The sequence below is a fragment of the Strix aluco genome, chromosome 3, assembly GCF_031877795.1.
Source record: "Strix aluco isolate bStrAlu1 chromosome 3, bStrAlu1.hap1, whole genome shotgun sequence".
NCBI lineage: Eukaryota > Metazoa > Chordata > Aves > Strigiformes > Strigidae > Strix > Strix aluco.
This window is the reverse complement of record NC_133933.1, coordinates 42,775,311-42,789,769: the sequence shown is the minus strand read 5'-3', so window position 1 is coordinate 42,789,769 and position 14,459 is coordinate 42,775,311. Positions and strand designations below refer to the sequence as shown.

At 42.8% G+C, this 14,459-nt stretch overlaps 1 protein-coding gene across 7 annotated transcripts in view; it reads left to right on the top strand.

The window, feature by feature from the left end:
- Positions 1 to 3,773: 3,773 nt before the first annotated feature.
- Positions 3,774 to 14,459, top strand: part of PRKD3 (protein kinase D3) — a 49,896-nt gene continuing 39,210 nt past the window's right edge. The window contains exons 1-4 of one of the 7 annotated variants that reach the window (XM_074818294.1): positions 4,230 to 4,318; positions 5,641 to 5,777; positions 6,621 to 6,714; positions 7,171 to 8,202. In XM_074818294.1, the coding sequence (XP_074674395.1) occupies positions 7,912 to 8,202 (291 nt within the window). In that variant the 5' untranslated portion in view covers positions 4,230 to 4,318; positions 5,641 to 5,777; positions 6,621 to 6,714; positions 7,171 to 7,911. Of the gene's footprint in view, positions 3,793 to 4,229; positions 4,319 to 4,622; positions 4,642 to 5,372; positions 5,392 to 5,640; positions 5,778 to 6,620; positions 6,715 to 7,170; positions 8,203 to 14,459 lie in introns of those variants that run through there. The other 6 variants (XM_074818300.1, XM_074818295.1, XM_074818298.1 and 3 more) reach the window with 6 other exon arrangements.

Genomic DNA, 14,459 nt, shown 5'->3' with positions numbered 1-14,459 from the left:
TACTCCATACTACCAAATTGAAAAGATGTCAACATATTGCTCAGTGGTCAGCTGTTCTATTTTATACATTTTAAATAGTTGGTTTGTTACCATGAAGAATCAAATGGATGTAACCACATATCATCTAGAGAAAACAAAAAAAGGTAGATTTGAAGAAAAGCATACATTATCTGTGAAAATATAACCTGTACAGCGTTCCTTTCCTGTAACCCAGTTGATGTGACAGTGCCATCTACTGAAGACCCGAGGGATAGACGTTAGAGGCAGCACCGTCAGAAGCTTTTCCTTGTGCTGACCCTACAGCATATAAACGTTTCAGCCCAAACCGCCCCTCGGCAGCTGAGGCCGCGTTCTCTGTCATTACCTTGCAGAAATGCACTGTCAAACGCTGCGGATTTCATGCACGCCTGTTCCTCGAGAAGGGGGACTCCGATTCAAATACAGTTTTGATGCTCAGCTCTTTCAGCTGGTGGGCCCATGGTAGGGAGAGGAGAGTAAGTGTGGTTTGTTGTGTTTTGAATCCACCTACACAAGGCAATTTTGTGCCTGAGCTGTGGCTGATTTACCAGCAGTTAGGATACACAGTCTGAGATTTCCAGTGTTTGGCAGCCTGGGCTGCTATGCATTCAGAAATCCGCAGGCAGCTCTTAGAGCCCCGAGGGAAAGGGTGGCTGGGCTGATGTCCACAAAGAAGCACGTGGGCCTGCAGGTGCCTGGTGCTCACCTGCTTTCTGTGGGCTTGAGCTGCTCTTCATCCCAGCCCACTCGTCCACCGTTGATCACTGTGGGGTTTGGAACAGAGCCTTTATCAGGCTGTGGAAGTACCGCGCTTGGTGATTCAGGTTTAAGAGATTCTGTTTCCCTGGGCTGATGTGTTCACAAAGTTTTACTAAATGAAATGCGCGGGTGAACCCTAAACACTTATTTAGGGAAATAACTTTATGTTTAGCTCAGAGTTGGTACAGTAGGATTATATGATATGAATGAGGCTGCCCACTCAGCAGACGCAAGGATTTGTGAGGTCATCATTTAAACTAGAGGGGGGGTAAGTGAATTCCAAAAGGTCAACTATATATAATTAATGATATAAATATGTATTTTGTTTTCAGTGGGTTTATACCAAGGTAAATTTCGATTCCATGTTTTTTAAGTCTATACTAAACTTCTCACTGTTTTGCTGGAGGTGGATTTTAGGACAAAGTTCAGCTAAGGGCTCAAACCGAGACGATGAGGTAATTCAGAGACACATCCACATTTCAGGATTTTATCCAAACCAAACCTGAACTCCTAACTCTTTTTCAGTTCTCTTACTGGGGGGAGGGAAGAAAGGAGACTGTGAACTGCAGAAAAAAAAAAAAAAAAAGGAAAAAAAGCGCATTTTGACATTTTGTGCATGGAGTTACTAGTTCGTCTTTTTACAAGCATTTCTTGCAGATCTTACAAATCCTGAATGGGGGTATTTGCTATGCAAGATCAGTGTCAAAAGCAGTGAAAACTAATCATGGCAGCACAGGCTTACGGAACTTCTCAGACAAATGCACCAGTCAAGTCTCCCAGGACATTGCCTTCTTTGCAACCCAGTTAGATGATACAAAAATATTCCGAACATTAGACTGGTGAATAGAAATGAATATATTATGTTTCCATTTTCAGATACAAAATATCCAAATGCTATCAGCATTAATTTCAAAATGGAAAAACTTGATGTATTTTTAGAGTTGTAAAACAGTTGTTGCAAATGCACTTTGTCTATATAGATCTAGTGGTCCATATAGAATGAAAAACAGGGGTTTTATAAAAGCGAATAAATACAACACAAGTTACCCCTATTTCCTGGTATCTTGCAGCTGTAAGAGAGAGCAATTTGTAAAGTGCAGCTGGCTACAGCAGGGAAAGCTCTGAGCTGTGAAAGCAAGCTAACCATCTGAGGGAATGATGTGGGCTCAGAAACAAGATGAAGAACTTTGATGAAATCCACAGGAAATCACTAGTTATGGTAGTCACAAAAATAACAAACCAGAATGCTCGCCCTGTCAGTTGGTGCAGAGGGCTAATGCTGTCATGATGTTGCGCTGTGTAGTCACACAGTGTCAGCTGTGCATATGCACGGAGATGTGTGCTGCTCTGTACCTAGGTGCTGAAATGCAGAGCTGCTTTCAGATGTGTTTTGCTCAGAGATATTTACAAACAAATGACACAGTTTTTGGATGCTTCAGGAGTATTTCTTTAGTAGAAAGTACCACTGCACAAATCCTTGGAGCAGTTTGTTTTGTTTCGACTGATGCTGTTCTGTGTTCTGTAATAAATTGATTTTAACTAATCCATCTTTTGTTCTAATTTATGAAAAAGCAGCTATGATGGCTTAGGGCAGCAAATTAAATGGCACCAACCCTATTGGATGGTATAAAGCTGAGCTTCTTTACAAAGAAGTATAATCGTAGCCCAGTGACTGTGGTAATACCTAATATCCATCTGGTATTGTCCATAAACAGCTATTTTTAGGGCTGTTACTCAGAATGTGAGAAGCTTGCTGTGCCTTAAATGCTCTAGAGTATGACTCTTTGCTGTGCTAAACATCAAAAACCGTGTTTATGGAGGCAAGCTCTGTGTTTACAGTGGTGGTGTGTGGGAGTCCCACTTTAGAGGAAAAAGGAAGCGAAGATTGCTCAGTTATCTGGTGCAGAGCTTTGGCAAGAACATCCTCTATTCATGGAATAGCCTTCATTAAAAAGTCCCAGAGTGTTTTTTAGCATTCAAAACCAGTTAAAAGCAGAATCAACCATTAGCTGCTGCAGCTTTAGTTTAAAGTAGTTCCAGATTTTGACAAGAAGCTGCCGGCTAATTATTTATCAAATGAACTGGTTCCAGTCAGAACACGGACGTGGTTACACTCTCTATCAGCTGTGCTGCGTAAAGGTTTGATGCAAAATAGGGTGAAGTAAGCGGAAAGACTCCACTCAGCTTCAGTGGGTTTTAGGCCAGGCCTCAGGAGTATAAGATGAAGGAAATGAGAAACGTACGTTACAAACAGCACTATAAATGACAAAGCACTGATCTGCTTCTCCATCTGTGTCTTGCCGAGCTGAGAATTAGAAGCCTTTGAATTTCTGTTGACAGTTTGCCTTTCCCAAGTGTTTTTGGTCTGGTATATAGTTTAAACTTCAGTAACTTCTTATGGTAGTGGATGTTATTTTAAGACTCATTCACAGAAATTGAGTCCAAATTCAAGGAGGAAGATTACAGGTTGTCTTTTAACAGGGAACTTTTGGGCTGGAGGGAGGTTACAAATACAGTTTTGCCTTGTGACCAGTTCTATTTAGTACTTTTGCTAAATATCTTGCATGCAGAGATTTGCTGATGATGCAAGAGTGGCATCATTAACGCGGAGCAGGAGGACGGGATTTGGGTGAATCAGAGTGTTGGTGGGGGTGGCTGAAGCGTAGTGGCAGCCAGGGACAGCCATGTCCGAAAGGGCCTGGAGAACTCCTGCGGTAAGCTGCAAGCGCATCGGTGGGGGCCATCAAGAGGAGCAGGGGGCCCGGCAGGCAGGCTGTTTGCTGAAAGCCCTTTTGAGCTACCAGGTCAGAGCGGCCACGAAAAAGACCAGCGTGATCCTGTGACACACTAGGTCAAGTATTTCCTGTGCAGAGATGAAGGGCCTTATCCGCGGCCCGGGGGAGATCTCCGTAGGGCTGCGCCGCGCCACCCACGCCCCGGAAAGGTGAACCGAAAGTGGCGCAGACGGAGAGGAGGGCTGCGGCGGCCGCGGGAAGACCCAGGGCGCTCCCTGAGGTACAGCGGGGAGGGCGGAGGAGCTGTCGAAACTCGGGGCCGGCGCTGGCACAACAGCGAGCGGGTGCGAGCTGGCGGGGAACCAAGTTTTGGGCACGACCGGAGGCGGCGGAGGCTGGCGAGGCGAGGTGAGGGCGGCGGCGGCGGCAGAGCGCCAGCTGCAACATGGAGCGTAAGCGACCGCCGCGGGCGCCGCCCCGCCGCGCCCCGCCGTCCCGTTAGCGGTTCAGGGCAGCCACCGCCACAGGCTAGAAAACTAACGGAAACTCTGCCGGGGAGGGCTGCGCATGCGCCGCCGCGCTCGCGGGGGCCCGCTCGCGCGGGGCACGCCGGGGCTTGTAGTTAGGCCGGGCGCGGCGCCGCGGGCCAGCGTGGGGCCGCGGGACTACAGTTCCCGGCAGCCCCCGCGCCGCAGCCCGTCCCGGGCGGCTCTGGTGCGTGCGGGGAGCCGCGGGGCCGCGCGGCGGGGGAGATGCGCGCGAGGCAGCAGCGGCCCGGGGGCAGCCGGCGTCTGGCGGGGCCGCAGGTGAGGGCGGTGGGGCGGGGCGCGGCGCGGCGCGCGCTCCACCGGCGCTGGGGCTGGGCGCCGGCTCGCGCGGGGGGGCGGGGGCCGGGCCCGCCGCGCCGGGGAAGGGCGGGGGCGGACTCGGAAAGTTCCTGCGGCGGCGGGAGCGGCGACGTCGCCGCCGACTCTGGCAAGAGCCCGGCCCGGGGGCCCGGGGGGACCGTGGGGGGGAAGCGCTGTCGCGGCGACGACAGCTCCGCCCTGGCGCGGGGGTGCCCCGGGGTGGGGGTGTCGGGCCGCGGCCACATCATCTCCGGAGAGCGGCGCCGCGGGGAGCTGTGCCGGTAGGGGCGGGTCGCCCAACGGGGATTTAAACCTGGGAAGGACGGGACGGGACGGGCGGGTGCCAGCGCCAGCCCGGACGGGGCTGCGTGACCCGCGGCAGGCAGGGCGCATCCCGCCGCCGCGCCGGCGGCTCCTCCGCCGGTCCCGCCCGCCCCGCCCCGGCCCGTGGTGGTGGCGGCGGGGAGGCCGCCCGCCCGCAACCCCAGCTCCGGCACCTGCGGGCGGCGCCGAGGTCCGGCGGCGGGAGGCCGCCTGGTGCGCGGTAGGGGCTTCGGTTCCTCCCGGCGGGAACCGGGAAAGCGACCGGCTCCCGCGGGGGTAAGAAGAGCCAGAGTTGCCTCTTGGAGCGGGGCTGGAAGTCCGTGTCGCGCCTGGCAGGGGACAAGGAGGGCGAGTTCAGTGCCAGGTGCTTCTGGAGAAGCTGCCCGAGCGCTGCTGGCTTTGGGAGCAGCCCCAAAAGGAAGGGGAGGGTCAGCGGCTCCGCGGCCAGGGCGGCTGGAAGGTCGGCAGCGAGCTGTGCAGCAGGGCAAGGGGCACATGGGCTCCCTTCGGGTGGGCCTTGTGCCGCTCTGCTTTTTGCGGTGTGGGTTTTTTTCATATCCATCTATACGAATATAGAATCGTAGGACTGACTGTAAAATTCAATACGCACTTACATTATTTGATGTTCAGAATCCGCTTATCCTGATCGCAGTGTGAGCAGTTCCTATGGCTTTCCTTTCTTTGAAGGATCCGTTCTTTCCTACCAGGTAGCAAAAAACCCTTTATTAAAGGCTTATATGCAAATATGCTTAGTATGAAAAGGCTCTGTAAATGCAAATGCATCATGCTTTTGGTAAATATAATTAACATTCTAATTAGACAGCTGTAGGTGAGCTTTCACAGTGTGTTTTCACTGTCTAAATTAAGCTCGCCTAGTAGACCCATTAATTCTTTCACATCATATGGCTTTCCTATTTTCTGTTATGTTGGTTAGGCATTATTGTTTTTTCATTCAGATCCAGCCCTAAGGCTTGGCCTTTGCTGTCTCTGATACCTGTGAGAAGTGAGAGAGAGAAAAGCAGGATGTAGAAAACAAAGATAAGTCATCTTCAAGCAAAGTTGAAGGCACTGTGAAGCTGCTTTCTTGAGAGAGGTTCTTAAAATGTTAATGTTGCTGCCCTTATTCTTCCTATTTATGACCTTCATCTGTATAGCATTTAGTGTGTTCTTTAGGGCAGAAGTTGTCTTTTCAGGTGTCGTTGGTAAATGTCCAGCAACTCTTGAGTATTTGAGGACAACAGTTTGTAGGCACCTGTGCTGAAAATCCAGAAGGTATCAATTTGTTCTGTCTTCTGGACCCCCTGTTAGGAAGTTTTATGACAGAACCAAGAGCTTATTTTCCTTCCAGTACCGCAATTCATGTACTTCTCTTTCCTTACCTACCTTTTAGAGTGCAATGGCAGCGGGGTTTTTTGAGTTAGCACACAGGTAAATACCAGGAGTGTGTAATCTGTTAAACGGACTGTTCTACCACTTACCAGCCTTATTTCTAGTAAGAACAGTTTATATTGTGTGTGATAAAATGTGGCATTTCTTTTCTGAAATTTAATTTAATTTTAATAATACTCTTTCTGAGGGTTTTTTTTGTATGTAAGGGAAGGAAAAAATATGTGAGCTTACTGATTTTGGTGTCCTCGATGGCTCTATGATCCTTTAGAAGCTGTTAGTGATACATAGTATCTATATACTTGAACCACTTGTGCATTCACAGCTATGTTTTTCTGTGACAGAAGTTGCACGGGGAATCTAAAAATGATTCTTTTCGGGCATTTCAGTTGCTCATGAAATGCTTGAAATACTGAATCAGGTAGCACAGCGTCTTGTAACAAGTATTTTGAGTCCTTGTTCATGAAATGATTTATTTTAAAAAGGTTGTAGCGGACTTGCTTTTTTTAATCAGATATGTGAGCATTAAATGATTTTTTTTTTCCCAAAGGTACCGATACTCAATTGTATGCTACGCGTATCTTCCTACAGTTAGGGTTTGTGCCAGATGTTCTTCAGTTGTCTTGAGTAAAAGTATTAAAATGGTATGCTGAGTACATGCTACATAGAGATTTTTTGAGTTTTGACACTATGTTTTTTTTTGACATTTCAATGCATTTAATAAATTTCCTTACCTACCCACCAGCTTCTCAGTATACACCTACAGAGCAGAGCTGTGGTCTACTCCCCTCCCCTTTTTTTCCTTTTCTTGGTTTTTTTTTTTCCCCTCTTAGCTGTTAAGTGCTTTGCTCTGCTAAATTACCGTTAATTAAAAGATGTGGTAATGTATTGGGCAGTGTTAGGTCTGATTTGTCTTGTGTATCATACAGTGGGAAAACAGGTTCTCTATTAAGTACTCTATATAAGTACAAAATGTTACTAACGTAACATATTTGAGTACAAGGAATTGGTGATCCTGCTGCTTCAAAGTAGGGTGGTTAGGACATTGCTATGCAATTTTATGCATTTCATGTGAAATAACTTTATCTTTTCCCCTACAGGCAGAGTACAACGTTTCAAAATGCTGGAGATTATCTGGGTGAAGCTAGAGATTACATTTAATGTGATTGTGTCTTCAGACATTTTGCTCCTGCATTTCATGAGCTAAAATATTTTATAAAAATGAAATCGAATACCTTCACTGATCTCCAAGTTAACCGTGTCCTGTGAATTCAGAGAAGACTTTCTGAAGGAGGAAGAGGTTGATCACATATGTGGACTTCTGTTGTTGCTCAAGGATACACTTTTTTTTATTCTAAAAGGCTATCCACATGAAGATGAGTCTGTGTTTAAGATATGATCTGTGGAATTAGGTGAATAAGGATACTTTAATGAGTTACCAACATTTATTTCCATCTGTGTTTCCAGCTTTTTTTTAATACATAAAAATGAAGGACAAGTATAAAACAGCAGAGCTGATGTATTTCTGTGAGGCCTTTATGTAAGCCTCTGTTGTCTGGACGCGGTGCTAAAGGACAGGCAATCTGCTTTTGATTGTAACAGCTGATTGTAACTCTGGAAAGAGGACCTTTAATTTAAAGTAACTTACAGCTGAAATTATTTTACTCTTCGGCTTGCACAGAATGAAAGGGAAAAATAAGTTTTGCTTGTCAGGGCTGTTTTACTGAACTAAGAAAGGGAGAGTTACATTATCCTTGTTTTCATTTCACACTGAGAACTGACAACGTAGTTTTCTTAGAATTTGACTACTAGGGAGATCTCAACAGAGTAAAGCAAGTCAGATGTCAGCAAACAACTCTTCTCCCCCATCCTTACAGAAGTTTTCCCCACCTGCGTGTCATGCTGCTGCGCCACAAACCCCAACTTTGTCTTCAAGTCCCCAGTCGGGGCTCTCTGGTCGACTCTCCAATGGCAGTCTCAGTACCCAGAGCCTCACCAACTCCCGGGGCTCTATGCATGGGGTCTCCTTCCTTCTGCAGATTGGTCTCACTCGAGAGACTGTCACCATTGAAGCTCAGGACCTGTCCCTCTCTGCTGTTAAAGACCTCGTGTGCTCTATAGTTTACCAGAAGGTATGGTATAACACTACCTCGTCCTGCTGATGGCAACAGTTGTTTTTGTAACAGACTGCTTGGTAGTAATGATGTGTGACTGGAATATGCCAAGAAGTTTGGTACAGTGACAAAGATCCACGTTAGATATTTGCAGTTATGCACAAAGAAATTTTGCCAACTCCCAAGATAGCTTGTAATTTGAAAGTGGTAAACCCTCCTGTTATTTTCTTGCTTGTGAAATCTAGTTAAAGAAGGTGTAGTAGTAAATGGAGAGTACGTTTTTTTTCTTTCAGTGATTGTCACTAATATCTTATTACTAGTTCATGCTAACTACTCTTAAGGAGTATTCTTAGAACCATATAGCCAGCTGTAATGAAAGTACCAGTTGTGGCTACAGAGATGCACTGCAGGCCTGCAGACTTGCATGATACTAGCTTTGCTTTTTGTTTCTAGTTAATAATTAAAATGCCCACCGAACAGCTAATACTGTCCTAGTACTTTTATTCCATATAAGGAATACATGCATTACTCTTTTATGAGGACTATTATCAGCATAATTTCTATTAAGAGAGGGTTGACCAAGAAAAAAAAAAATCTTAATATACTTTTCAAATGTATCTTGGTTAAGCTGTTGCAAGTTCTGACTTTCTAGGAAGGAAGTAGCATTGATCTTGCTGTTTTTGTGTCTAAGTTTTATCTTTATTTAGGTTAGGTAGGTTGGATCCTACTAAGCAACCTGAAAAGTAGTTAACATTGTTTTGTAAAGTAATGAAGAAATAATCGCTCTTTTCCTTCAAGGCCAGTGGTGGATGAGAGGGAGGGAGTTGAAGGTAGATTGTTTTGTAGGGAATTGTTTTTCTCAATGTCTTTCATTGCTGTGATTGGTATTTACGGTTGATTAATTTTATTAGATGGTTTTTTTTCACTTAATAGCTTGAAAGAAAGTAAATGCAATCATTATATGAACTCTCATTTGCATATGCTTATGTATCTTTTTTTCCCTATCTCACAATTTGCTACATCTTCCATATTTTTACAAAATAGTTGACAAGCAAGCTGATTTCATAGTAACTTTATTGGCTACCAAAATGTAGTCCAGCATGTTAGTTCCTTTTTGGAGAGACAAGTTATTTGGGTCAACTTTCTTTTTTTTTTTTTTCTTTTTTTGTATCATGCATGCTAGGTGCACTTTTTTGCAGCCATTTTATGGGCTGCTTTTTCTTTCTATATCAACTCCTTCTCTTTACATCTGCATATTTCCTGTCTTCTGTCTTAAAGGAAGATGAAAACAAATACATTCACATTGATTTTTCTTTTTCCTTTCTGTTCTTTTGGCAGGCTCAGCTAAAAATTTACCTCCAGTTCTTGTTATAGCTCAACAAACTTTTTATATGCTGAGCCTAATCTACTGCAAAACTGTTGAGGATTTCATGATCAGTTTTCCTCTTTTGTCTGGCTTTGATTTAGTTTATGCTCTCCTGCAGCTGATGCTACCAGTAAATGACTGCTCAGTGAGAACATGCTTGCAGGCAGCAAACTGATCAGGAACCAATCTTATGTGTGGTGGCTTCATCTTTCATAAGTAGCTTTGCAGCCAGTGCACGAGTGGCAATATCCTCCCTCCACCCTCTATTTGACAGCAATATGTCCTGCTGTCACTTTTTTTTTCTTAGATCTGGTGACTGTTGCAACCATATTAAATGTTCTGATATTAATATATAGATAATTCTGTATTTATGTAAAAATTGTAAGCTGTGTTCTTCTGTGTGCTGTCATGCATATGGCTGCCTGTTTTTTCCAGTTGAAAGCTTTGAAGCTACGGGGTATACCGTTGAGATCAACAGCGCTAAAGCTTCCCTTCCCTTTGGTATTTCACAGCCTGCTTAAACTGTCTTTTCTTGACCAGTTCCTGGCTCTCAACTTCAGGGTACTGTGTAGTTTGTTCTTGTGATAGTTCTGTACTTAACAGTATCTATTTGCTGTTGCACTTCTTTAATGAAAAAGGAGAAATACCTTTTTTTATTTGGAATCATTTATAGCGTTGCTTTTTCATTTGAGTGGCATCTTTACTAGAATTAAATAGAAGATTCCTTACTTATTTTTAATAGTGCTTTTAAATCACATTTCAGCCTTGTATTTCTCTACATATTTGGAACAAAAAAAAAGTTTCAGGTATCCTTCCTCATTTGCTTGGGAGCTTGAACAACCTGCCTAACTCTATTTCAGGCTACAATTACAGTATCAAAAGTGTTGATTAGGACTTACAGCAGATCTCTGAGGAGGCTGGATTTTAACCTTTGTAAAAGTAATTATAGCATCCTCAGAAGTTTTCAGAAAAATAACTTATGCCTTACCTTTATTTCTTTCAGGGGAAATTAATCAACTGGGTGGAAAACAATCCTGCAAAAGCCTGTCTTTGGAGAGCAGTTTAGTTAGGAAAGAAGTACTGTATTTTGCCTAATGCATTTTCATAGCACTTTCTGTATTGCCAGTCTTGCTGTATTGTTAATGGTCAGCTGTGCTTCCTGCTTCGGACGCTACTGTTCAGTGTAGCTTGTTCAGGTTTTGCAGAAGGGTAATTAAAAGTAGCATTAGCAGAACTGAAACTGAAGAGACGTGTCCGCAAGGACAGCAAGATGAGTAATGCAAATATTTGATGTATTTCTTAGCTCTGTTAAAAATGTTACAAACATCAGGAGAGGAGCAAAAACCATTTTTCAGGTTTAAAGTTAAATTCAGGGAGCACTGTGTTGGGGTATTGTATATTGGAATACTTAATAGAAGTCCTCAGAAAAAATGAACTTTAGGCTTTATAGGGGTGCTTCAAAAGATTCTTGGTTATAGTCTCAATCTATCTTCTTTGTTCATCCCTGATCTAGACTGGTGTATATTAAAGTACCAGACATACAGTTCTCAGGGGGAGTCTGAAGAGGAACAAAAGCATGAACAGATATGACTGCTGGAATGGAGGGAGTGTGTTTAGAAGCAGAAAAATATGTAGCATAAGCTGCAGATGGACAGTGTGTGTCCTTGCACAATGATCAGATATTACAGAAGCAAGTTCTTAATCCTGTTTTGTGTTTAAATACTATTTCTTCATTCCTTGCATGAGAGGACATAAAGTAGAACATAGGGCTTACAAGCTTAAAACTAGAAATTCGCATATGGCGATGGCTGTAAACAGAATTATGTAGGACAGCATGTTACAAAGGCTTTATTCTAGCTTGCTTATTTTGTTCTAGTTAAACTAATAGCTATAAATAAAAAACATTTGATTGTTCTGTGCTATTACTTGTATAGTATCAGTACCTGCAAGATTTATCATAACTTTTTTCTTAAACTTATGAATTTTACTTTCATGATTCTGAAACTTCCATTATCTACCTTTTTCATGTACAAACCTGTCCTTCACCCTTTTCATTTTCAGTCGTACTCAGCATCCTCCTTCTTTACATATTTCTCCTCTAGTGGGTTTCCTACATTGTGCTCTGAAATAGGTCAGTTGCCTTCCTACCTTAGGGTGTTTGCCTGAAATTCTCATGACCCTTTCTAATCGTTACCTTCTCTTTGACTTGAGTACTGGTACACTGTTTACCCATACAATCTGTTTCTTAATGTTCCAAACTAGTTTTTCTTTTTCCACTTCACTGAACCCACCCAAATGGTCACCACTTAGCAAAGTCAAAGGAGTATTTCTTATGCCTTACTGATTAACAAACTCCTCTCAGATTTTTCTTCTGTTTTCATAACATGGTGTTCTCATATGTCTTAAATTTGAAAAAGAAAAAAAAAATCCCCAAGCCAAACCAATCTTATTTTCTCACTCTCTTCCTCTTCTTTCACTGCCCTTACATATTTCCAGTGTTTCATTCATGTTTCCTGTCTATTTATCTTTTTCTTATCGAACTTGATCCAGCCGAGTATTCTTTGGTCTATCTAGTTCACCTCCAGAAGTAATTTTTCCTTTTGTGGCCTGCCTGTTTCAGGTTTGCTCTTAAACCTTCTCCACCAGCAACGTTTACAATTCTGCTGTTGCTGAACTCTTACATATGTAGTACATTTTTTTTCATTTCTTTCTTCAAAGTAGTCTCAAAATTGTCTTGCTTACGTATAGGCTTGAAACCCTTATCTAGCACCTGTTGCTTTCATCTTGATTCCTGTAACTCTTGTGTGTTTGGTGTCTGTGCTTTTGCTAGCAATAATATTTTTGTTGTCTTAATTTTTCTTCATCCTAACATGATCGCTCTTTCAAATGCTTGTGTAATTGTCTGTGTCTCAACAGCAAATTAATGACTGTGTATTTCTGCTTGATTATTGTCTTTCTTTGTGCCTTGTTCTTTCATCTTATTTTTTGGCTGTTTTTTCCATGTTAGTTTTTTTGGTCATCTTTATAGGCAGAGTCTTTAAGGTGTCATTGTTTACCTTAAATGTTGTCTATTTTCCTGAGTGCTTATGCTTTCTTACTAGTGTTAATTCTCTGATTGCTTCCTGCCACATAATGTTGTTTTGACTTGCCTGAATTCAGGCCTTAATTTGTCAATAGGCATTTATATAGGTACTTAACATGTACACAGTCTTATTTATTTCTTCTAGACTCTGAATTGTGTAAGGTATTGAGAACACAATCACAGGAAGTGTAGCTGTGTTTAGAGGGAGTTAAATTTTGCATAATACATCTACTTGTGAGTCTTCTGCAGTTTCTGTAGTTTCATACTTTTTGTTGTTTTTGTAGATGTAGTCCTAGTACATTGTATTCCCTGGTCAATAATTTGAATAATCTGAATTGACTGTGATCCTGTCTGTATGTATGTACTTTTTTGACAGTGCTGCCTAGTATTTTGATTAGACTAGGTGGGATTTAATTTTTGATAATTGGAATATGACTGAAGTCCTTGGATGGTTTGGAAAATTAGCCAGTTTCCTTTGAAGATGAAGTAGCCTCGGGCGTAGAGTGGGAAGGGAGGGAGATGAGGAGATGTGTTCAAACATTTTGCTTTGATAATCAGGGGAAAAAAGCCTGACATCAAGAACGCCCAAATACATCTGTAGAATTTGCTAACCAAGTGACAATTAACTGTATACCTGTATTCAGTTACCTAAGAACTCAAGTTTTAATGGGGCTGAATTAAAGTAGTTTGGATAGCTAGCTCTTCAGTGAGGGCTGCTGAAGGGGGGGGGAAAAGTGTTTATTTTAAAATACTTTAAATTGTCATGTTGTGAAAAGAGCTAAACATGTGGAATGAATATAAGCTGTCTCCTAAAGGTTTGGACATTGTCATGGTAATGGATATCTAACCAAATTGTGGCAGAGGTGTTGACTTGACACTTAATATCATTTCTCAAGTGTTAACAGATGTTTTACTAATAAAATATTGAAAAGTAAAAGAATCGTATTACAAAGATCATATTACAATCCATCCATGTTACAAGTGGATCTCTACAACTCTTGCAGTAACAACTTAATTTGGTGTCATAAATAGGTAACAGTACTGCAACCATCCTTCTGGGTTTTTCTCCAGGTTAAGCTTGTAGTTCATGGTGCTTATTTTTGAATGGCTCTAAAATTAATGCAAATCATGTTTTGTATTCATCTGCTGTGCTCCAGTCTTTTTTTCCCCTGTTGGTCTGCCTTCTTGACTTGTCATCTGCTTTCTTCATATGAGCTAAATAAGGCAGCAGAGTAATAGAGAGTTGATGCATGAGAAGCAAACGTGCCTGTGAGAAGATGGGAGCTGGGGAGTACTGGGGGCACAGAGCTGGTATATGTGGTGTGGATTAGCGTTTCCAGCATGGTAATAGGTTTGTGTGCTGGAAAATCTAGCCAAGCAGTAGTCCAAGTATGTCTGTACTGAGGCATCTGGTGAGGGAAAGATCCCATGCAACATGTTTGAAGCTAATTGTCTGTGTGATAATGTGATTTGGCACATGATTCTAAAGAGTGGGAGTGAATAACTGGGTAGGGATGCAGGATAATAGATTGGAGTGATTTCAGTGACCAAAGACCTTCCAAGGTAATGTGTGTTTTGCACCATTAGACTTTGGAATTAACTTTCAGTGGTTTGAAGCATTTGTTTTGAGTTATAATGGGTCATGAGATATTGGACCTTGAAACAATATCCGCCTACGCTTTTCCCTAGTGTGAATTTTTGGCGACTGGTCCAGAACTTTGTAAAGTAGGTCCTGGAACTTGGAGTAGATGGATTTTTCAGTTACTGCCAAGATAGAAAGGAGTCTCACTTGTGTTTCACTCCAGCAATACTGGCTGCTGTATATAG